The sequence below is a fragment of the Phacochoerus africanus genome, chromosome 4 (genome assembly GCF_016906955.1).
Source record: "Phacochoerus africanus isolate WHEZ1 chromosome 4, ROS_Pafr_v1, whole genome shotgun sequence".
Lineage (NCBI taxonomy): Eukaryota > Metazoa > Chordata > Mammalia > Artiodactyla > Suidae > Phacochoerus > Phacochoerus africanus.
In genome coordinates this window covers 139096923-139120740 of record NC_062547.1, presented here as the reverse complement: position 1 = coordinate 139120740, position 23818 = coordinate 139096923, and the positions used below count along the sequence as shown (strand labels likewise).

The 23818-nt window shown below is 48.7% G+C and overlaps 1 protein-coding gene across 1 annotated transcript in view; it reads left to right on the top strand.

The window, feature by feature from the left end:
• SPOCK1 (SPARC (osteonectin), cwcv and kazal like domains proteoglycan 1) overlaps positions 1-23818 on the top strand; it is a 509504-nt gene that overhangs the window by 403884 nt on the left and 81802 nt on the right. The window contains exon 6 of the mRNA XM_047778695.1: positions 15114-15228. Within this exon, the coding sequence (XP_047634651.1) occupies positions 15114-15228 (115 nt within the window). The remainder of the gene's footprint in view (positions 1-15113; positions 15229-23818) is intronic.

Below are 23818 nucleotides of genomic sequence, written 5' to 3'. Positions count from 1 at the left end.
CTCATCACAGGGCTTTTTGCAGGCTCTGGCTGTGTCTCTGCTCCCTTCGTCCCTAGGGCTGATCTTCTGGTTTCAGAGCCACCTCCCCGTACATCTCAAGAAGTGTGCCAGGTACCTCCATGGCAATATCACATGCCTATACCTCACCTGCCCTTGAAGGCTTGCCCCTGACAAGTCATGGCTGTCTCAGGACCACTGGGGCTGTAGTTACAGCCTCAAGACTAAAAGTACAAAAGGAGAGGGGGTCCCTGGGAATAACAGGACCTAGACATTTCTGCCTCTGGGATGGGCAGGGAAACCATCAACCCGAGCGAGCTCATCTCATAGGACAGGGTGGGCTCAAAGGTCAGCCTCATGGGGCACCGGGTGCAGGTGGCTCCCCCTTTCTCAGGTTTTAGAGGAATAAGATGAGACTCACTGGGGAACATGGCAGACTTTGTCCAGCCCTCCCCAGTTTCAGAGAATGAACTCTTACAAGGGCATTTTATTACTTAAATGTATTTGCCACAGAGGTGATGCCAAGCAAAGAAAATCCTCTTTGGGTTTTATGGCGTTTTCGTTCGGCACTCCAGGGTCTTTCATCTCTAAGCAGTAAAATCGGGCAGTGATTCAAAGTTTAAGTTTCTGTTTCATTTTGAAAATATCGCCTTAATCCTGTTGCGTGTGGTCAACGTCTGCTTTGGCATTTCTGGTCACCTTTATCTATGGCTTTCTTTTGTTGGCTCTTACGAATGTATGCAGGCTTTTTTCAGAAAGGTGTTGGGGGTTTAGTTTCCAGAGCAAGTAAATGGGGTGGGGGGGAAGGGGAGGAAAAAAATCGTTCTGAAGAGCAGATGCAAAAGGAGGCTGCATGGCTGGTGATGGTTATCTTATGTGAGGCCGCGGTGAGATGGTAATGGCTTTTTTTGACCTTGGCACGTGTTAGCTTTGGGAAGGAATTGGTGGATGTGCTTAGCTGGCACCTGTTTTCTCATTCATCAGTGTCAGGGGCTTCTGGGGATGCAACCTGGATGCTTTATCCATCTGGAAATCTGCTGCTTCTCTTTCTCCATCTGTATGTCTTCTCCCTTGTCTGCGGAGTCTCTGTATCGGAGTGAAGGGAGGGGTTTTTATGAAAAGGCCCTCCAAGAGGTCATCACATCAGAAACAAAGACCCAGGAGCCTGTCTGTACAGGTATCAGTGATGACGAAGAAATGCAGACAACGTGAAGAAGGTGCCTTGGGACTACCCTTCAGAGATGCTCTGGACGAGAGGTGGTGCGTCCTCCTGCTGAGGTGGCCAGAACAGGAAGGAGGCTTCGCCATCATCTTGAGCTCCTACCAAGCCTGCCTTCTCAGAAGTTCAAAACCACAAGAAAATGAGTTTGACACCATCGAAGCGACCTTTGCTGGAACACTTCGCAGAGGTTGTGGAGTGATGCACACTTCTTCTCAGTCTGACTTTGCTTCCCAATAGTGACGTGGTCCTCTCAGCCTTTTGGTGGCTGTGAAGTCCTCTCTCTGCTGTCGCCACTTAGAATGTCTGTGGTTTTTCTTCACTCATTTCCTGAGAAACTCAGTCTTTCTTTGGTGATAGGCCTGGCAGGGTTTAGGAGGGTATCCTTTTCTGTGGCATTCATTTATTCTTTCATTGAGCTATGAATATGGGTCCCTACTATGCTGGCCACGCCTCAGGTGCCTGAGATGCACCAGGGAGAGAGGAGTCCAAGATGCCTGCCCTCGTGGAGCCCATGGCCCACTGAGATCATGACAGGAGCCTGACAGAGATGCTGGAGAGGGACACAGCCTCTCTGCCTTTCCAGGTGCAGAACGGTATAACCCTGAGGCTTGCTGCCCTGGTATGCTCCACAGAGCATGCCTCCCACGTAGGCGATAACCCCAACCCTAACCCTAATCCTATCCATAAGCCCAACCCTAACCCCAACCCCGACCCTAACCCTTTGTAAGAGAGGGCCTCTTGCAGGCCCCCTGGGTAGGCTGACAAGGTGGACCCTTGTCAGTACAGCCCTGCACTTGGTAAATATCTGGGCGTGAGACCATGCAATTAACCTCTGGGAACCAAGGCCTTAGAGTCAGGTAGCCCGGGTTTGAATTCTGGCTCTGCCACTTAGAGCTGGCTTTCCCTGGGCACTCAGTGTTTCTGAGCCCGTGTAAGGTGTCTGTTAGAATAGCTCTTCCCTTGAAGATGCTGGAGTGCAAATACGAGAAGACAGTGTAGGTACAGTTTTCACACAATGCCTGGTTCCAGTGAACATTATACATGTTATGAAGACTTTATAATCAATTTCTGCCAGGGCCATGGAGGATACAGCTATACTTAGGTTCATAGCCTGACTCTTAAGGACACACAGGTGGATTCCACAAAAGCCCTAGAGTCCAGCAGCTAAATTACCAGTGGAAAATCCACCCCAGGGGACAGAGGCCACCAGAAGAGCAGGCCTGGGGCGTGGAGGTTGAAAATGCACCTGGAGCAGGGGGTTCTGCTGCAGCAAGAGTGGTTGGGTGTGATAGAGGGTGGCAGCCTGAGTTGGGAGGCTGGGATGGGGAAAGAGAAAAGCCGTCAGGTGAGAGGACCCTCCTGGTGAAGCAAGGCCTGGGGAGCGGGGTGGAGCACGGATGTCGAAGAAATGAGGCATTGCTGTTGGAGAAGCAAAACGAGAACCAGAGGCGGTGGGCCTCAGAACTGAGGACTTGAGTTTAATCTCGCCACGTGGGGAAAATGTCAGCACATGGGGATCTTTGGTCTGACTCCCTGGCTAGCAGGGAGAGTCACAGTGGGCAGGAGAGGGGCCATCCAAGCTCTGCCGCTGGCAGACTCTGAGAGCCCGGATGTCATTCACGGGGCCAAGGCCCATCAACACCCGGAGTTGTGTGGGGAGAGATGGAATCATTTGGGCAGCTTGACTGGACTCAACCCCCGGTCTATGGGATTGCTCAGTAGGCAGCGAGATGGGAGGGACCACTATCCATCTGTTCACCGGCCTGAGCATCTGTCTTCAGGTATATTTAGTACCTGCTGTTTCTTAGATGCTGTGCTAGGCACTGGGGCTAAACATGTCAATTAAAACATCCAGTGTGTGGAGCTCATGAGAGAGACCGGCCAGAAAGCAGTCGTGGTAAAACAGGGCAGGTGTTGGGGTTGAGGTGGGCACAGGAGCCTTTGGAGCCAGCAGCATAGGCTCCATGGGAGGGGCCGCAGGCAGAGCAGGATGTTGAGGAGGAGAGGCCAAGCTGGAGCATCCACTGTCAACTTGGGGGATCTGTACTCTGGAGCGGAGTGGACGGGGCCTCTTCTGCTGGGGGCAAATCTTAATTTTTACTAAGGATGATGGGGAACTGGGGACGCATGTAGGCTGGGGTGGAGCATCTCAAATAGACTTGAATTTGATGAAACTCACTCATGTGTGGAGAAGCTCTTGGAGGCAGGAGGCGCAAAGGCAGGGCTGAGAGGGCCTGAGGATGGAAGAAGATGTAGAATCTCCCAGTACGAAGGACCCCCGAGTCGTCCGTTCTGCTCTCCTGACAGCTGCAGGAGGGGGGCTCCTTTTTTTTAGGGATAAGGAAAGGGAGACGTGGGCAGGTTATGCTCACTGCCCTGATCCTCACCTCCTGTAAGCGGCTGAGCCCCTGAAGGTCAGACTCCCTTCTGGGTTTGCAATGACAGAGGCAGGCAGAGCCGGAAGGGTGGGGGCAAGGGCAGCTGAGAGAGGTGGCTTAGGGCGGGGCAGGGACTCCAGGAAGCAGGGACAACCAGAGAGACGGGCATCCCAAGGGCATTTCTAGCAGTGGAAACATTTTCTTTTACGCAGGTGCCAGCACCTTGGAACACACTCTTTCTTTCTCCTGGACCCTCCCGAGCCCACACACTCAGCCAGGCAGGAGCACAAGACCCAGCTCCCCACACCTCCTGGAGTCTTCTGCTTCTTCCTTCTCTGTGGCCTCGCCCCCATCCTCTTCCTCGTATTTCTCCTCACTTGGCTTCCTGCCTCTCCTCCTGCCATTCCTCCTCTCCCCCTGTCTTTTCTTCCTCTCTCCTTTCATTCTTAGTTGTGTTCTCTTTGCTGACCTGTGTCTCGCCTCCTCTGTAAAATGAGAGTGGTGGTCCCTAACCAACTAGGTCCCTTCCAACTAGGAAGATGGTTGGCTACTTCATGCTGTAAGCCCACTCTCAAGGAGTAGGACTCATATCTGGCCCTGGGGGATGTGAAGCCAGCAGCATGCAGTTCTTGCTCTCAAGGAACTTCCTGCCAGGTGGGAATCTAGTTCAGAGGCCTCATCTCTTGTCTGAGGCCCTGGCTGGGACACTCTGAACTGCCAGCCCCTGAATGACCGGGCAGAGCCGTGGATGCTGCTGGACAATGACTCTGTCAGCCCAGAATAGCTACAGCCCTGGCACTTCCAGGGGAGGTCAACCTGGACGCCATCAGCTTCTGGACACAAAGGAAGGGCGCCCCCAGGATCCTCTCCAGATCTGCCGGCCAACCAGCCTGACCTCCGTACGTTCTCTTAGCGAATTTCAGCCGTTGAAAGTGACTTTGAACAGCATCACTCTCAGCAGAGCAGCCAGGGTTCCATGTGGCATGATTTGGGGAGAAGCAGCCAGCGGCTCACCTCCCCGCTAGAGCTCAGCATCATGGCAGCCTCCCTTCTCCATCTCCCCAGCTCTGGCTCACTCCTCCTCTTGTCCTCTGCCTCTTCATCCAGCTCCCCCTGGATGCCAGGCAAGGCTTGGCGAGACCCCTGCCGGGGGAGCAGTTTGTGAGTCCCCACAAACAACAGCAGACTAGGGGGAGACGTTGAATGATCTGGATTCAAATGAAATCTGCCATTGATAGCCTTGTAACCTCACGGCTGTCCTTTGCTTTCTCCAGGGTTCTGTCTCTTCACCTGTAAAACCAGCACCAGCTCTCACCTAGTGTTAGGTGTGGTGCATCCTAGAAATAAACAAGCATGTATGAGGTCCTGGCTGTAAGCCGGGGCTAAGACGAGGTGGGCAGCAGGCGAGGAAATTACTGAACAGAATGGTCTCAGACAAGCTGCCCATCTTCTTCCAGCCTCAGTTTCCCCATATGCAACACGAACATGTATCTTTGCAAGATCTAAAATGCTGCAATTCAGGATGTCTGTGCCAAGCCTTCTCACTGCAGTGGTGCCTCTTTACGTCCGAAAAGAGAATTTGTGCGTCAGGAAAACCTAAGTCTAACAAACCCTTGTTGAAGGCCTGCTCATCTCGCTTCTAGGCCAGGTGGTACAAACAGGGTCCTGGCTGCCCGCCCCCCTGAGCTCGCCCTCTAGTGGGCAGGTGAAGGAACAACAGTCAGGGGAGCAAATTGTGGTTTCTGCAAAGAATTCTGGTCCCACTGGACAAAGCAAGTTATATTTACTTTTCCCTAGAGATTGATGTAACAATTATGAATGTATGGAAGAGTTTCAAGAATATTGGAATGAATACCCATGTACACCTCACTAAGGTCTGACAGTTATTAAAATTTTGCAGCATTCTCATGTACCTTTGCAAGATCTAAAATGCTAAAATGATGCATTCTCTCCCCCCGCCCCGCCTCTCTTTATACGCCTGTGCAGTTTTTCCCTGGACCATTTAGAAGTAATTTGTAGACAGTGTGACGTCTCCCTCCTAAGGAAAAAGAACAGGCATTCTCCTGTATGGCCACCTTAATAGGTATTATTACACCTTCGAGAACAATAATTCAGGGTTTCTTAATATGTAATCCACATTGCAATCACAACATTTCCCCCAGATTGCCTTTTATAGCTCTGGGTAATTATTATTCAAGAACCGATCAAGCCTCACTCATTACACTTGTTTCCTCTTTTAAATTTCTTCTAGAACAATACCCCACTCACTCCGGGGTTTTTTTGTTTGTTTGTTTTATTTTTTGAGCTGTTCAGGCAGTTGTCATATAAATGTCCTCAGGTCTGGATTGGGTTTGTAATGAACAGATTCAGGTTAAGCCTTCTTTCTTTTTGGCACCAATACCTCAAAGGCGCTGTCATTACTTCTTTTTGAGGCACATTAGGAGGTCTGTGCCAGGTGGTGCCTCCCCTGGCGGCACTAAATTGGCTCCTTGGCCCCTTTGTTAGGGCGTGACTGCCAAGTGTTTATTGACAATGTACATTTTCCTCTTTTAATTAGGTGTTCTGTGGGTTGACACTTGGAGCCTGTGTGAATGTCCTGTTCCCCAGGAACTTTCACCCAGTATTTTTAGAAAACATTGAACAATTCCTTCTTGACTTGGTTGTTACATAGAGGGTTGCAAAACGACACTTTTCTAAATCTGTCTTTCCTTCTAAATGCATTTAGCTGGCAGTCTTCTGTTCTAAAGAAGAGCTTTTCTTTTTCACATTTTAGGCGACTTAGCTTTCAAGTGCTGCCTTCTTGGGAACTCTCAATTGAGAAAAGAAAAGTGTGGGGAGTTCCCCTTGTGGCGCAGCGGAGATGAATCCGACTAGTGAGGATGTGTCTGGTCCATCCCTGACCTCGCTCAGCAGGTCTGGAGTCCAGTGTTGCCCTGAGCTGTGGTGTAGGCTGCAGACCATATGCGGTTTGGATCCACCATTGCTGGGAATGTGACTGGCAGTTGTAGCTCTGATTCGACCCTTACTTAGCCTGGGAACTTGCATATGATGCAGGTGCGGCCCTAAAGAGCAAAAATAAAAATTAAAAAAAAAAAGTGTGTATGGGAGAGAAAGTAAGGGGGAGAGAGTATGTATGTTTGTGTGTGTGTGTGTGTGACAGAGAGAGAGACAGAGGCAGGATGGGATGTAAAGGCTGAGCCTGGGCACAAACAGACCTTCTGCAGAGGCCCGCCAGCTGCGTTGCCCCCTTCCCCCTCTCTCCCGCCCACTCCTCTCCAGCCTCACTGCCTTCCTGTCTGTGTCTCAAGGGCAGTCAGCATCTTCCACCTCAGGGCCTTTGCACTTCCCTCTGCCTGGAGCCCCCTTCCCCCCATAGCTTCCTGGCTCACTTTGCTCTGTTCCTTGCCCAGATGTCGTCTTGCTGGAAGACTTTGCAGTCACCTGGGTGATGTGCCATGCCTTCCTTGCTACTCCCTGTCTTGTCCTCTCTGTGATGCTCCTTCACCGCCCTCATCAGTACCTGCCCCATAAACTTCAGGAGAGCAGGACCTTTGTTCCATTGGTTCAGAACCTCCAACAGGGCCCGGACCGCAGTAGGCACACAGTAAATACTTGTGGCATTCGGGAAGGGACCCACACGCGTGCACGTTTGAAACTTCTGAACAAAAGCCCCGAGCCCCCTCCCTTGTGTCTCCTCACTCTTCCGATCAGATGACCCCAGAACATTCCAGCCCTGGGCAGAAAGGTCAGTGGTTCCTTGTCCCCAGAGAACGCGTGCCATCAACGGCTGCTCGCCTGCCCCCCACCCCCATCCCCACCATTAGAAAGCCGGCAGATGCATGAGATTTTTACATCCCCCTTCTTTGAGATGATTTTGGGGGAATAGAAACAAATCAGAATTCGTCAACTGTGAACCAAATTGTCAACTGCGAACTGTCAACAGTCTGGTTTAAAAATAGATGATAGGTTGATGAAATACAGCCAAGAAAGCGATTTAAATGAAATGTTAAAAATAACACCCAAAGCATGCGAGGCAACAGGAGGAGTGAGGTGTGGTGGTGGAGGAGGGGGTACCCTGTGGAGGCCCCAGGAGCAGTGAGCCAGAGCGAGGTTATTAGCTTCGCTTTACAAATCGCAGAGGAGAGAGGGTTACTGGCCATTTGCGCCCAGACATGCGCTCATTCCGATATGAGTTGGCGGGTTAGGCAAAGCGAGAAGGGAAGTTTGGTTGGGAAATCTGCTAGCATATTTATTTTTAAGTAGGTCAGCAGTTTGAATATGCCTGCCCCTTTGTGGAATTTCTGGCTCTTCTTCCGGCTTCTCTGTTTCCGTGCTGATTGGGGCAGGCATATGTGTTCCAGCAGGTCGAGAGGTATAGAAGCTTCCAGGGTTAGTATTTATTTTTATGCTTGCTTTGTGTGAAGATGGCTTCCAGAACTGTGTTTAAACTCCTCACTTATTTCCCACTTCTTCAGCTCTCTTCCTTTCAGTAGTTATGGCTAATTATTTATTTAAGTGTTTTATCCCAAAAGCAATATAGAGGCTTGAATTTTTCATATTTCTTCTTTTCTGGCCGTGAGCCTCAGCTGACACATTGGCCGTGTTCTTTATTCCCAGTGACCCCATGTCCCGAGGCTGCCATTCCGTGTTACTTTCTTTTTAGGAGAATTGAGCCATCTTGGCGCAAAGATCTGTGCTTTATGAGCCTAAGACAGGGTAATCCATCCTTTAGGGATGATCACTTCTAAAAATCCAGGAGTTTTCTTCTGGTGCCTCAAGCTAAGGATCTGGCATTTTCGCTGAGGCAGCTCTGTCTTCAGTCCCTGCCCTGAGAAGTTCCATAAGCCAGAGGTGCACCCCCCAAAAAAAAAGTGTTAAAAATCTAGGTGGAAGCCCATTTGCCAGGGCTGCGGTAAACAGTACCATGAATTGGGTGGCTCTAACAGCAGAAGTTTCTCGTCTCACAGCCCCGGAGTTCGAAGTCTGAAATGAAGATGTGGGCAAGGTGGGTTCCTTCTGCAGCTGTGGGGGAGAAGCTCTCTCTGGCTTCTTCCAGCCTCTGTCGGTCTCAGGCATTTCCTGTGGGTGGCCTTCTTGCCCCATAGCCCTTCCCACCATCCTCCCTCTGAGTGTCCGTCTCTGACCGACTGTCCCTTTCTCATGAGCATGCCATCATATTGAATCCGGGCTTACTCTTTTGAGTTCATCTTAACTTGATTATCTCGGTCAAGACCCTATTTCTTTTTGTTTTAATTTTAAAATGATTTTTATATTTTCCATTATAGTTGGTTTACAGTGTTCTGTCAATTTTCTACTCTACAGAAAAGTGACCCAGTCTTTCTCTCTCTTTCACACACACACATGCACGCACATGCACACATACATTCTTTTTTCTTACATTATCCTCCGTCATGTTCCATCGCAAGTGACTAGATATAGTTCCTTGTGCTATGCGGCAGGATCTCATTGCTTATCCAATCCAAATGCAATAGTTTGCATCTACTAACCCCCAGCTCCCAGTCCATCCCACTCCCTCCCCCTTGGCAACCACAAGTCTGTTCTCCAAGTCGTGAGTTTCTTTTCTATGGAAAGGTTCATTTGGGGCTTATATGAGATTCCAGATATAAGTGATGTCATATGGTATTTTTCTTACTCTTTCTGACTTACTTCACTTAGGATGAGTCTCTCGTTCCATCCACGTTGCTGCAAATGGCATTGTTCTTTTTTATGGCTGAGTAGTAATCCATTGTGTGTATATGTACCACATCTTCTTCATCCGTTCATCCGTTGACGGACATTTAGGTTGTTTCCGTGCCTTGGCTATTGTGAATAGTGCTGCAGTGAACATAGGGGTGCATGTGTCTTTTTCAAGGAGAGTTTTGTCCAGATGTAAGCCCAAGAGTGAGATTTCTGGGTCACACGGAAGACCCTATTTCTAAATAAACGATATTCTGAGACTCAAGGGGTTAGGACTCCAACTTGAGGGATATAATTCCACCCAGAGCACAAAAGTGTAAAGCTTGTCCTCCCAGAGGTGAGCAGGGCCAGAATAGCAATGACTACTTTCTTCTTAGACCAGGGCTGGAAGGGATCTCCCCAGCTGGCTGTGGTGACCATGACTGTCACGTGGCACCTCTACATTTATTATGTCTCTTTCCCTTTGTAATGGACAAGCTCCAGGGAGTGCCTCTGCCTTTGACTTTTTGCAGGCTTTGAGCAATGGAGTGGCCCCTCCAAAACCCTCAAGTCTTCCTCTTTTATCCCCCTAGCCCTACTGTTTTCCTAAAATGAGGAGTCGCAGGTGTCCCCTTACCCTTTCCTGAGAATGTCATTTTGCAGTTTTTATTTATTTTGAATAATATTCAGCTTGTTTTTAAGCCTTTTTATTATTTTTAGTTTTAGCTGAGGAATGGTTGATTTGCACTATTAAAGTTTCTGGTGTACAACAAAATGAGTCACAGTTTTAAAAGGCTATACTCCGTTGACAGATATGATGAAATTATATAATATTATAATACTACAAAATATTATTTTCCCTGTGCGATGCAGTATTTCCTTGTAGCTTACTTATTTTATACATGGTAGTTTGTACCGTTTAATCCACTATCCCTATTTTGCCCCTTCCCTCCCCCCTCTCCCCACTGGTAGCTACTAGTTTGTTCTCTATGTCTGTGAGTTTTTTTTTCCTTTCATTTTTTCAAGTTTTGTGAAAGTATGGTTGGTCTACAAGCTAGTGATCATCTCTGCTGTACAGCAGAGTGAGTCAGTTTTGCATATGCACACACATCAATTCCTTTTCAGATTCTTTTCCCATATGGATTGTCACAGAATATAGGGTAGAGTTCCCCGCGCGAGAGTCCACCTCCAGGCTGGGGACTCTATGAGGGCGGCTCGCAATCTCTTTAACTTGAAGCTCTGCACACCCTGTTCTGACACAGGACAACAGCCCAGGCAGGACAGGGGGGGAGGCTGGCTGCCTGGATCCTCAGGACCTGCGTGGCACCCGTGCAGGAAGCAGACAGATGCTTTCTGCGAACGTCTTTTCTGCCACGGAATCGCCATCCATAATTTTGTCAGTTCCCCCACCCCATGCTTTGAGAACACTGTGAGGGCGAAGGTGTGGGAATTCTGAAGCCTTGCCTCTGCCCGGTGTGCTGGGGGACTCTTATTTCTCCCTCCTCCCATTTCCCTGGGAACATCCTTCCGCTCCCTTGCTCCCTGCTCCCCGCACCCCTTTCCTAGGAAAGCTGCATATGTCCTGATGGGTGGGAGCCTGGCGTCCCTTGATCAGGAATTCACAGCTAGGAGCAGAATCCCTGCCTTGGCCAGGTTACATAGGTGTCTCTTTTTCCCCTGGCTCCCATTCTCTTGGCAGATCTGTAGCACACCTGCTTTGTGTTTCAAGAATCTCTTTGTACACTGACCAGGGCACACTTCTGCCAGGTCCACCCAGATCTGTGCATTGTCTCCACCTGTGACTGGCAGTAAATGGACCAGAGCTTTCCTGGGCCTCCGTCCCCTGCAGGTCGGAGGAGGAACTGGAGGCCTTTCTTTGGTGTGCAGGTCCCGGGCATGCTGTACAGCCCAGTCTCAGGGGAAGCCCTGATGGGTAAAGTTGGCACGGGGATCTCTTTTGGCATCTTTGTTCTTCCCCTAGCAAGGACATGGGGAAGAGGGGCAGGAGTAAGAAGCTGTTGGGGAACCCCACGGATGGGACTGGGAGATGAGCTGTAGGAAGGAATGTGTGTGAGATGCCTGTGCCCAGAGGCGATCCAGGGCTCACCGAACCGGAGGGTGCCCCACACTCAGGCTGGCTCATTCCTCTAAGGAAGCTTCCTCTGGGCAGTGGTGATCGCTGGGCCATCACCTCCATAGACACCTATAAACTCTGTTTTATATTTTATCATCAAATACTTGACACGTAAACACAGATGCATTATTTACACATTGCCAAGCCTACTAACAAAGCAGAAGCCTCAGAATCCACCACCTGACTCATGAAATCAACCACTCCTGGTTTCACGAGGCCTCTGTGGGCTCCTGTCTCCCACGATCCCCCTCCCTCCTCCCTGGAGGTAACCCCTCTTGCAATGGTATTTGTCCACCCCTCCCCCACTTGTTGAAGTAGCTCTTATTCCCACATAGGTGTGTATCTCTACATAGCACAATTTGAGCTTTATAAAAAATGAAATTATGGTCTTTGGGTGTCATTTAAATGCCACATATTGTTCTGGAAGATAAAAGGCAGATCTGTGCCCTTGAAACATGTGTTTCCTCCACTGCAGATAAATATTGTTTTCTCTGGTGGCATCTTTCTGGAGTTGGGGAAGAGGCCCGGCTGCCTGCACAGACCGAGCCATCAGCTGTGCTGGAGAGGGGCTGCGGCCAGCCACGGGGGCCGAGTTGCTAGAATTACCGTGCACGGGGAGTTCCCATGGTGGCGCAGCGGTAACAAACCCAACTAGTATCCATGAGGATACGGGTTTGATTCCTGGCCTTGCTCAGTGGGTTAAGGATCCGGCATCGCTATGGCTGTGGTGTAGGCCAGCAGTTACAGATCCAATTCAACCTCTAGTGTGGGAACTTCCATAAGTCATGGGTGGGGCCCTAAAAAGACAACAACAACAACAACAAAAAAAATTACCATGCGCAGGAGTTCCTAGGCGAGGAGCGGCGTCCCTGGGGGACAGTGGTTCTGGGCATCTGGGAAGCATATGGAGTGGGTGGGGAGGTGGCAAGGCAGAGCGCTAAATGTGGAGCTGAAAGAGGACCAGGGAGCGATATGGGTCCAGGTTGGGTCGGGAGGCGCATCAGGAGTGCTGAGCTCTGACACCTCCACTCCTCATGCAGGCAGATGGGTGGCTCCTGGTGGCTGGGGACAGAGGTTTAGAGCTGCACAGTGACCATGCCCCCTTTCCTCCTGCCTTTATCATTCAGCCGCTATTTACTGCACATCTGCTCTGTGCAGGGGTATGTGAGTATCACGTCGTGCCGAGGGAAGGGAGGGACTAAGACTCCGGCCTGCTGTTAAGTACTTTAGGGTCTTGTTGAACATCACCTCTTGGTGAATTATGCTGTGGTAGCAAGTGATCCCCACCCAGGGGTGGCATACGGCAGCCAGCCTTCCTCTCTTGTTCATGCTGCATGCGAGCCGTGGGTTAGCTGCGGCTCTGTTCCCTGTCCTCTGCCCTCTGGGTCCCAGGCAGAAGGAATGGCCCTTGTGGGGCATGTGCCCCTTTGGTAACAGAGGGAAGAGACCAAGAGGTGAAACCAAGCACTGGGTCTTCAGACGTCCACCCAGACCCGGCTTGGGTCCCTCCTGCTCACAATCCGCTGACCCAGGCAAGTCCCGTGGCCAGGTTTGCTGTCACCACAGAGGGGACATCACCTTGCACACAGGCCGCTGAGCAAAGTGTAGACCAGAGGGGAGGCCAGAGAATATTTGGGAAGAGGGTTACCACCTGCCCCAGACAGAAGCAGGCAGTTGCAGACACAGCATGAGAAGGCTTTAGAGCGAGGAAATGCACTCATTTTGATTTTATAAAATACATGTACATGTAAAATATATTTCCCCCCAAATGAGCTTTTGTTGAAAAATAGAAGACTCACTAGCCTGAGCCTGAGGATGGTTGCAGGGAGCCAGCTCAGGGGAGGAGGGAGGGGTGGGCTGGCTGCAGTGGTCTTCACTCTAGCCCTGGGCACATGCTCAAAGGCTATTGAAAAGAAGCTTCTTACACGGGCGCCACACCTGCCAGTGCTCTTCCTGGCTCATCTTCCAGCCATTTGGACTGTCTGCAGGCACATACATCCCACCTGCCCTCATGGTCACGTCCCTGTGGCTTTATAAGGTTACACACTCTTTGCTTCCTCTCTCCAGTCCATCAGCATTTGCAGCCTGGGCCGTGGCCTCCTTTCAGATGGTCCCCACCAGACCCACCACTAGAAGCCCAGGAATGTGCCCCAAAGGGGGTTTTGCATTAAGAGGAAGCCAGTCCTGGCAGGCTCGTCTGTTGTTCTCTCTCTCTGTAAGGGTAGTGGGCGACTGCCTGGGTGACAGTGGGAGTAACGCAGGAGTGACACCAATGCATTAGGTTGAAAGCCCTTTCTCCCTCTGTTTGCGAGAAATCCGTGTGGGAACTGAATAGCCCGTCCTCTCACAAGGAGCCAGTATTCGACTGCGCTCATGTGTTGCTTAGCAAATGCTGTGGGCCTTTTTCAGAGGTGTGCATTTGTGTTTTCCAAGGGCAAGGACCGTATCTCCTCTCTTCTTCCTTTTAAAAGATTCCCCATGGCCCCTGATAAGAGCTGCACGCACCGTGGGTGCTCCAATCTCCCCTTCCTTTGAACTTCCACCACACAGCAACGTGGTTCTGGGCCCGTGGGCCTTTGTGGAAGCCTGATTACGCCCAGGCCTTGATCTCGAGAATTTCGCAGGTAAAAAGGGAGGGAACTCTCAGACAACCCAGGCCCAGGCCAGTAGCACAGTCGCATAATCAGCCCCCCATGGAGGACAATGCAGTCTGTGCTCTGGGGCTCTCCCACGTGACAGAAACGGTCCTGGGGGACGTCTGGGCTTAGGCCTGCGGTCAGACAGACAGGGCTGGGAGTCCTGGGCTGGGAGTGTCACGGTCTTCCACGAATTAGCCCCTACGTCTCCGTTTTGGTTTTGGTTTTTGGTTTTCATAATGTAGGAGTAATGAAATGCTGCTAATTGTTGTGGTCTTTTATATCCGTAAACAACATCCTTTGCTATTCCTTGTGTTCTCAATCAGTTGAGACTTGAGTGAGGACCTGGGGGAGAGTGGCCCGCATGCTACCTTGGTTGCAGAAGAAGGGGTTGGCAAGAGGAGGTATAGCTTTGAGGCATCTAGTTGTGAAGGCTAGAACTGGGTGGACGTTTCCACCCGGCCCCCGGCTAGTGAGACAACCACAGGCATTCTCTGGGGGAAAGACTGTGTCCAGCTCTGGTTTGGGACGGCGGAAGCCAAGGCATTCACGCCTCACTTGGGCTCCCAGGGGAAGGCACTGGGCCCTGCAGGCACCACCCATCCTACTAAACGGAGGGTCACTCTTCCTCCCCAGGAAGAGTGGGAGCAGCTGAGAGGATCCAGGAGGGCTCCAGGGGCAGAGCTTCCTAGCAGGAGTAAGGGAACGTGGTGGAGCAGCCTCCTGCTGTGACGTGGGGGGACCTCGTGGACCCTGTGGGGCCCTGTGGATGTTAATTTCATACTAATACTCGCATAAACAGTTATGGCTGAGTTTACCATTAATTAAAGTACGTCTACCCAGGGTGTGTTTTTAGATGCTATCCTGTGCATGTTTATGGAAAACATAAAAGGCCGTTTCTTATTCTGTAGTCTGTTATTCAGGCTGTTTACGGGGTAGATTCCTCTGTTCTCTGTCTTTGCTTCTGTGAGCCTAACCATGGGTAGCGGGGCCCAGGCCGTGTCCTGAGGAAGCCAAGGAGGCATCTGCTGGGCAGTATTTTTAAGGCTTGTTCTGTCTGTCTCTTGCAGTGCAAGTTGGAGTTCCATGCTTGTTCCACTGGCAAGAGTCTCACCACCCTCTGCGATGGGCCCTGTCCGTGTCTCCCGGAACCCGAGCCGCCAAAACACAAGGCAGAAAAGAACGGTGAGTGGGGACCACAGGAGATGCCCTGCAGGAGGGCTGGATGGAGATGGAGGGCTGCCTGCCGTGGTCACGTTCCGCCCCAGGTGCCAGAACCCCGGCCTTGAACAGAGCCATTCTGGCCTAGGCGGAGGGATGGGTGCACTTGGCAAGTGCTCCAGTCATTTAGGCATTCCAAACTGAACTGCCTTCAGCCTCCATTAGACAGAAAAAGAAGAGCTGAGCGTCTTGGAGGCTAATTCTGTTAGACCAAGATAGGCACTAGGTTCTTTTGGAGGTCAGATTCCCCAGGGTGTGGGAAGGGGACAGGGTTGCAGGATTAAGGCCAGGCCTGCCCTGGGGTGTATCTCGGTCTTCCTCGAACTCTAATCTCAGAATCCTTTGAATTTCTCAAGGCCGGGCTTCAGGACAGAGTCTGCAGGGATGTCATAGTGTGGAGAGTTGCCACCTGCCACCCCGCCCCACGAAAGCATTTCTCCAGTAACATATTTAGCTTGGCACGCGGGGCAGAGCCAGGGGCTGCAGCTTCCCTTCCATGGCTTGGAGAGTTGGGGGAGCGGCGGCGATATTGGGCTTTTCTGGGTGTTTTCGTGATGGAGGAAGTAATAGTGTCCCCCTGGTCTCAGCCCTTTTTTGAGCCTTCATCATGAGACCCAAGATAGACCTCTACCTTGGCCTTCTGTGGAGCTGGGTTTCTCAGCTTAGCTGGCTGTTCCATGCAACAGATTGGACATCCGTGTGTGTGTGTGTGTGTGTGTGTGTGTTTGCACATATGCACACGCGTGTCTTCTGCAGCCTGCCACTATTTGTGTGTGTGTGTTTAGCCACTTGCCTTCCTAAGCTGTCCTGTCTTTTCCAGGGCACATGAATGGAGATTTTCAAGTCTAAATTTGTTCAAGGTGCTGGTGGGAACATTGTGTTAAAAGACTCTGGGAGATTTAACCAGGATCTGGAAGGATATTGTAAACTGTAAAGCACTGCGGTCGCAAATAATCTCCACAGATTACTCTTACTTTGGTCACCAAAAAGCCGATCTCATTGCATTTTGGCCTGATCATTTATGTATCTGCAGTAAGAAATGTTAAATTATACAAGCCTCTTGCAGTTTGGTCAGAATGCCTGAAGCCCTGTTGTGCTAAGTAACTACAAAGTCCAAAAAATTAACGTCTGTCTGGAGGTATCTTAAGAATCTTCTTAGGAGAAGCATCCATGTATATTCTTTATTGTCTGTATTTACTCTTCTGTTCTGAGGCAAGGAAACCAATCCAAGAAAGTCACTTCTGCCGTTTTGTCTGTAGTATCTTTAAATGGGGTGAACGCATCTCTCCTCAAGGGCCCCCAAATCTACTAAGGTCTCCTGACTTGCTATGCTAAGGTAATAGACCAGTTTTCTAGGAGGGCTTTGTGGTTTTCCAAAGTACAACCCTTTTCCCTCACAGCAGGCTTGTCACATTTGATTAAATGAGATTTGCTCTCAAATATGACTCTCCAGGTATGGCCTTGGCTGTACCATCTATTTGTTCAGTTACTTACAAGTGAAAATTAAAACAAATTCTTATTGAACCCAGGGGTTCCCGTCGTGGCTCAGCAGTAACAAACCTGACTAGTATCCACGAGGATGCGGGTTCGATCCCTGGCTTCTTTCAGTGGGTTGGGGATCCGGTGTTGCCATGAGCTGTGGGGTAGGTCACAGACGTGGCTCAGATCTGGCCTGGATTGTGGCTGTGGCATAAGCCGGTGACTATAGCTCTGATTAGACCCCTAGCCTGGGAACTTCCATATGCCATAGGTGTGGCCCTAAAAAGCCAAAAAAAAAAAAAAAATCTTACTGAACCTATGTGTATATTACATTGCCATTAAAAGCAAAAAGACTCAGAAGAAAGTGTTCCAGAATTTTGAGCGGTGAGTGAGAAGGGGATTACCACTCAAAAGTGTTTCACTTCCAAATGTTTGTAAAAGCCTAGACTGCTGAGTTAATAGAGATGTAGATGAGGAAGAAAGCAAAACGACTTCATGATATGCCTGTCAAAAATGAGAACAGTCAATATAATACCAGCAATCTTCTAAAACCGGTGATCAAAAAGCATGCTGCCTTCATTAGTTCCTGTAGTCCTGTTTAATTATTTTTTTGTTCCATTGGCTCTTGGGTCAACCATTGGCTTTTATGAAGTCATAAAGCAGTCCTGGAACACCACACACGGCCTCTAATATCATCTGGCAATTGTCTATGAAATATCACCTTGCAAGCCTGCAACAGGCCATCCGTTACTTGAAGTTGCCATCAAACTCAGTTCAGTCTTTCCACAGGGCTCTGAGACTGTTCTTGGTTGAAGACCCAGTTGCTGCTGTGACTCGAAAGATTTTATATAAATGTGAGGAGGAGCAGGAACTACCTGTTGATGATAAGACTGAATGGCTGTAGTTAATTTATTACATATCCAGCAATATCTAAGGAAGGAGAGTATCATCTCCTGTCAGGGTAGGATGTTTAACTGTTTAATGTGGATTTGATGAGCGTTTCCCTGGAGAATAAGGACGTATTTGGGCAAGGAGGAGGGCACTCATAGATCCCTAGGGTCCTTATGTGACATGAAATTTTTCACTTAATAACATTTTACCTGGAACTTCCCTCATGGCTCAGTGGGTTAAGGATCCAGCATTCTCACTGCTGTGGCTCTGGTTACAGCTGTGGCTCAGGTTCAATCCCCAGCCCGGGAACTTCTGCATGCCACAAGTGCGACCAAAAAAGCAAACATTTTACCTTGACAGAATCAATCAAAGGAAGGCTGACTTTTTCCTGTAATTTGACAGTTCTTGCGATACAAGAAGGCTGTGGAGCTGTAACCCTTTCCTGGCCTGACTCTGCCAGAAGGTGTGGGCAGAGCGGCATGCTCCATTCTGGCGGTGGAGGAAAGAGTGGCACAGATCCTTCCAGCAGGGCATGCTAAAGAGGAAATAACAGCTTCCCTCCTCCAGCTGAGCTATTTGGAACAGTAGAAAGATAGTCTACAATGATTTCCTCTTCTCAAAGGGTGATTTCAACCTGAGGGCTAGATTCGGGGAAAAAAGTCCTGGGTTGACAGACGGTTGTCTAATTCCATTCCTTATCATGCGTGGAGTTGGGGAAATGTGCTTAAAGGGGAACAGGAAGTGGTGCAAAGAGATGGGATCAAGAACTCTTCCTCACAGTGATGTCTCAGTGGAAAAATCCTGAAAGACTCCTGCTGCAGAGGCTCCTGGCAAAATAGAGATTTATCGTTGCATCCAGGAAGGAACATTTTTCTTTAATGCCTATTGTGTTACAGGGCGAAGGCCTTGGGCTTGCAAACTTGAAATTTGAAAGCAGATTATGTTAACATTTCTGTATGAATTCAGTTTCACTTGCTTATTGTTCAGCACTATGTTAGGGTCAGAAATTAAACGTGTCAAGGAACATTTTATTTTTGGGGCCTTGTTACTGGGCCTCTAAATGTCTTGATCTAAAAAAATAATAATAATAAAAAAATAAAAGTTGGAAATTAAGTTGGCAACTGCATCCAAGAAGAAAAGTGTATGTATCAGGATTCTGGAAATAACTACTGACTTTGGCTTTGAACTTGGGTTCCTCTTCTATGAGTTCAGCTCTGGGAAAGTAGACCATAGGTTCCCCTGATCCAGCTGATGGTGAAAAGAGAGAGAAGGGTAAACTGAGACAGAGGGTAGCCAGGGTCACAGCTGGTGTCCAGGGAAGGGGGCCATAGAGGGTTTTCTGGAAATGAATGGCTTTGGCAGTTCACTCAAATGGCATTCTTCTCCTGCCGTTATGTTTTATTTATAAATTAATACCCATTCTTATATAAAATCCAAATATTATGGCAAAAATGCCTCATTCCCAGTTCTATGAGCTTTCTGTTGCCTATGCTTCCAATTATTTTTATATACCTATGCTAATGTACTTTTGAAATTGTACTCATCCAAAATCAGGATCATAGTCCATGTAATGTTTTTTTCGCTTGGCTGCACCTATGACATGCAGAAGTTCCAGGGCAGAGATTGAACCTATGCCACTGCAGTAACCAGAGCTGCTTCAGTGACAACACCAGGTCCTTAACCCACTGAGCCGCCAGGGAACTCTGCTATGTAATGTTTTGTGCCCTGCCTTTTTTTGTGTTTTATAGGCATGTGTGTATGAAGGGTCACGTCTATCTGTCTCTCTCTCTCTTCCCCCCAACTCCTTCCACTTGACCACCTCTCTCTTGCCTGCCAGTTCTGTTTGCCTGAATCCAGACTTAAATATGTAATGACCGCCCAGCGTTTCTCTTGGGATGCCCAGAGTCATATCAGAATTTTCCAAATGAAACTCCTAATCTACCCCCAAATCTCTGCCTTCCTCCTGCAGTATCTGCATCTTAGTCAGTGGCAGCTCCGTATTTTGATCTGCTGAAGTTAAAAAAAAAAAAAAATCTTCCTCTCTCAAGTCACACAAAATTATCGTATTATGTCTTTCAAATAGCTTTTCAGATATATCCAAATGTTTCACTGTAGTTGATTTACAGAGTCGTGTTAGTTTCTGGTGTACAGCAAAGTGATTCAGTTACACAAATGTATATTGTTTTTCACATTCCTTTCCATTATCGTTTATCACAAGATATTGAATATAGTTCCCTGTGCTATACGGTAAGTTCTCGTAATGTGTCTATTTTATGTGTAATAGTTTGTATCTGTTAATCCCAAATTCCTAATTTATCCTACCCTCTCCCTTTCCCCTTTGGAACGATAAATTTGTATTGTATGTCTCTGAGTGAGTCAGAGTTTGTTTCGTAAATAAGTTTATTTGTTTCATATTTCACATTCCACATATAAGTAATATCATATGATTTTTGTCTTTCTCTGACTCACTTCACTGTGGTCATCTCTAGGTCCATCCACGTAGCTGCAAATGGCATGGTTTTGTTCTTTTTTACAGCTGAGTGGCTTTCCATTGTATACATGTACCGCATCTTTATGCATAAATTTGTTGGTGGACATGTAGGTTGTTTCCATGTCTTAGCTTTTGTGAGGCGTGCTGCAGGGAACATGAGGGTGCATGCATCTTTTCAAATCATGGTTCTCATTTTTTCCAGCTATATGCACAGAAGTGAAATTGCACAATCATATGGTAGTTCTATTTTTAATTTTTCGAGGAAGCTCCCTGCTGTTTTCCATGGTGGCTGCTCCACTTTACATTCCCACCAACGCTGTAGGAGGGTTTCCTTTTCTCCACAACCTCTCTAGCATTTGTGATTTGTAGGAATTGTAATGATGCCCACGCTGACCAGTATGAAGTGACACCTCACTGTAGTTTTTATTTGCATTTCTCTAATAATTAGCAGTGTCGAGCATCTTTTCATGTGCCTATGGTCTGCCGCATCTCCTCTTGAACCACTGCTTCCTCAGCTCCAGGTACACAGACCCCCGGGAACCCCTCAAATGTGCCCTCACATCCTGCCTCAGCCTGGGCCGTCTTCCCAGGCACCCACATGGCTCCCTCCGTCTGCCACCTTGCAATGGCTGCACACATGTGACCTTCTCAGGAAACCATCCCCAGCACGTCTGATCTCTCTTTCCTCCTTTATTTTTCTCTATACCATTTATCACTTTCTAATACATTAGATGTGATTTCCTTACCTGTTCTTTTATGGTCTGACTTGCCCAACTAGAATGGAAGGTACGTGAGGGCTTTTTGTCTGAATTTGCAGCAATAGTTTGTTTCAGAGTCTACCCCATTCTTTTTAAAGCATTGTCATAGATATACCATAGATTATAATGTTCAAAAGGAGAAAAAGATTCATGGTGACAAGAGATCATCTGTAGGAGGTACTTAATTAATATGCATATTAAGTCCTTGATGTGTATGTTTAATGCTTCTAACAACCAAATAATGTCTTCGGTGTTGCTGGTGAGAAAATTTGGGATTGGGAGCTTTTCAGTACCTCGCCTAAGGCCGCACAGCTAATCAATGAAGGAGGAGGGGTTTGAAGTCTTTCCTAGATGAGCGCTCTTACCCTCATGTTATACTGTGTTTGTAACCTGAACTGAATGTCCATTGAGAGGGCAGGCTTCCTTTGGAAAACGGAGACAGGCAAAAACAACCCACACTCGTCCCTTCCGCGTTTTAACCTACATTTCCCCATGCTTTCAGTGCTCTGAGGATGCCTCTCCTTCACCGAGCCCATGGTCCTTCCCCCTCTGATGGAATTTATCCAAGGTCAGAGGATCCCTCTCCCACCCATTTTCTCCTCTTTCTTTCTGGAAGCCCCCTTAGTTCTCTGAAGTTTGCTGAAAGCCTGGCCTGGGCTCATTCCACACCACCGTACCACACTTTCCTGAGAGCCACAAGTTTCCCACCTTAGAGATAAAAATTCATTTGTAATCTGTCCTGAAGCCCATGTTCTTCCGTTGCCCTGCTCTGTATTGCTGTGAGGAGAAAAGACAGCCTTACAATACGAAATAAATGGAAATGATAATGAAAGAGAGCAGGCAGCTGCCCACCGCCGCCCCCCAACCCCAGCACGCCAACTGCTTAGTAAACTCTTGGTAGCCTCTTCCTTCCCAGAGCCAAGTGTTACAGTTGGGAGCCCAGGCCTTGGTGGAGGGGCGAGCGGCTCACGCTAGCAGGTGTAGTGAGAATTAAATGAGCTCAGTTGTAACAATCAATGTAGTTAGGGCCCCCAGATACAGCTGTTGTATCCTCATCTTGATGGCAATCCTGTTTAGAAACTCAAAAGTGGGAATCAGAGATAAAGGAGGCTGGATGACCCTTGGATCACCTCACATCAGGACTATATCAGGATGCCAGCGAAAACTCAGCATAAGCGCTTGTGTAGATGTATCGAAATAGACATTAAGGTGGCTCGAGCGTGTAGCCACAACAAAAACAGCGAGTCAGCTCTCTTCAGTCTGAGGCCAGCGACGGGGAAGAGAGGTCTGAGGCGGTTCCAGTCGTGGCAGTGTCCTGAGGCTGAACCTGGGTGTTCCTCTCCTAGGGTCAGGGCTCCTCCCTCTGGCATGAAAAGAAGGAGCTTTATGGCCAGCGACAGTAGATCTGACACAGCAGAGGTTCTGCTTGGGATTCTCATTATTTCAAGACCTACAGTGAGCTCAAAAAAGAAATGGTTTCGGAACAATTTAGGGGGAGTTCTGAGAGGTGGGGGCACCAGGACATGGAGGCTGCGGACGTGATGAGGATAGTGGTGGGTCCACAGAATGCAACAGCTCCTGCTTTCAGATTGCCTGCTGGTGCGGCTCAGGCTGGGGACAGGTCCTTTATATTTGGTGTAAGGGACCTGCAGCGTCCCTGCTATTTATCTGCCTGGGAATCTCAGGGAGGCAGCCTAGAAAGTATCTATTTATTTTGCCATCCTTGGCCTGGCTATGCTTTGTCCAAGCTTGTCTGAGGCTAACACCCAAGTAAGTCCTGGGCATCCCATCCTAGCAGGGGAAGTGAGTGTCCCCAGCTTCTAAAATCACCTGGGCGGAGGACCACGGAGGTGATGAAACCAGATTTAGAAGTTGAATGTCAGAGACCAGAAAAGTAGTGCTGACAAGGGGTTTGATCAGAATTGTGATTATAGGGCCAAGTAATACTCAAAAAAAAAAAAAAAAAGACCTTCAAAAAATTACTTGATGCCAAGTTGTTTTTGTTTTTTTTTTATTTTTTTTTAATTTTTTTATACTTTGATTATTTATTATTATTTTTTTCCCACTGTACAGCAAGGGGGTCAGGTTATCCTTACATGTATACATTACAATTACATTTTTCCCCCAGCCTTTCTTCTGTTGCAACATGAGTATTTAAAGCCCCCTTTATGGGGACTGCTAGCTCTATACAGCTACTACCGTGAACGGTATTACTGAGGCTGAAAAGGTCTAGATCCCTTGTCTGTACTTCCTTCCAGTTCTTGGAACTTAGGAGACTGTCCTACACCAGGCTAATCCCGGGGGGGTGTTCACAGCTTCAGGACAGTAGCTTGGAGAGAATAGAATCATGTCCCCTTGCTCCTTTGGCCTGGTCTGCTTCTGGATCCCAGTCTGTGCCTCAGTTCCCTCAGGGCCACCCCAGGCTCCAGGACCTGGCATCTGCACTGCTCCCGCACCCCCTCCCATATCCCTCCTCCCCAGGTGTTGAAGGGTGGCTCTAGTGGGGTCCCTGCGCCTGCCGGGCTCCTGTCGGTGATTCTGACCTGCCCATCTATCCTCTCCACCTGGATCTTCTGTCTCAGCTTTCCTTAGACTGTCTGCTGCTGTGAGCACCAGCCCAGCCCGTGCGTGGGCCAGTACATGGTATGGATTGGCTGTCTGCAGTTATTTGTGGAATTAACTGAGGAAATAGATGGGCTCTTACGGTTTTCAGGTACTTTTGTGTATTGAAGCTTGTGGCTATTGCCCCCCCTTGAAATGGTAGGGGAAGAACCAATTAGGTTGAAGATGCAGGCTCAGTGATGCTGAGACACCCGTCTCTGGCCTTCCTTGCATCAGTCATTCTGGGGCATGACCTCAGGCTGGAATGAAAGTGCTGTGTCTGTTTCTGGTTCCTCTGGTTTGGGGCAGGTGGCATCATCCAACCTCAGCTCAG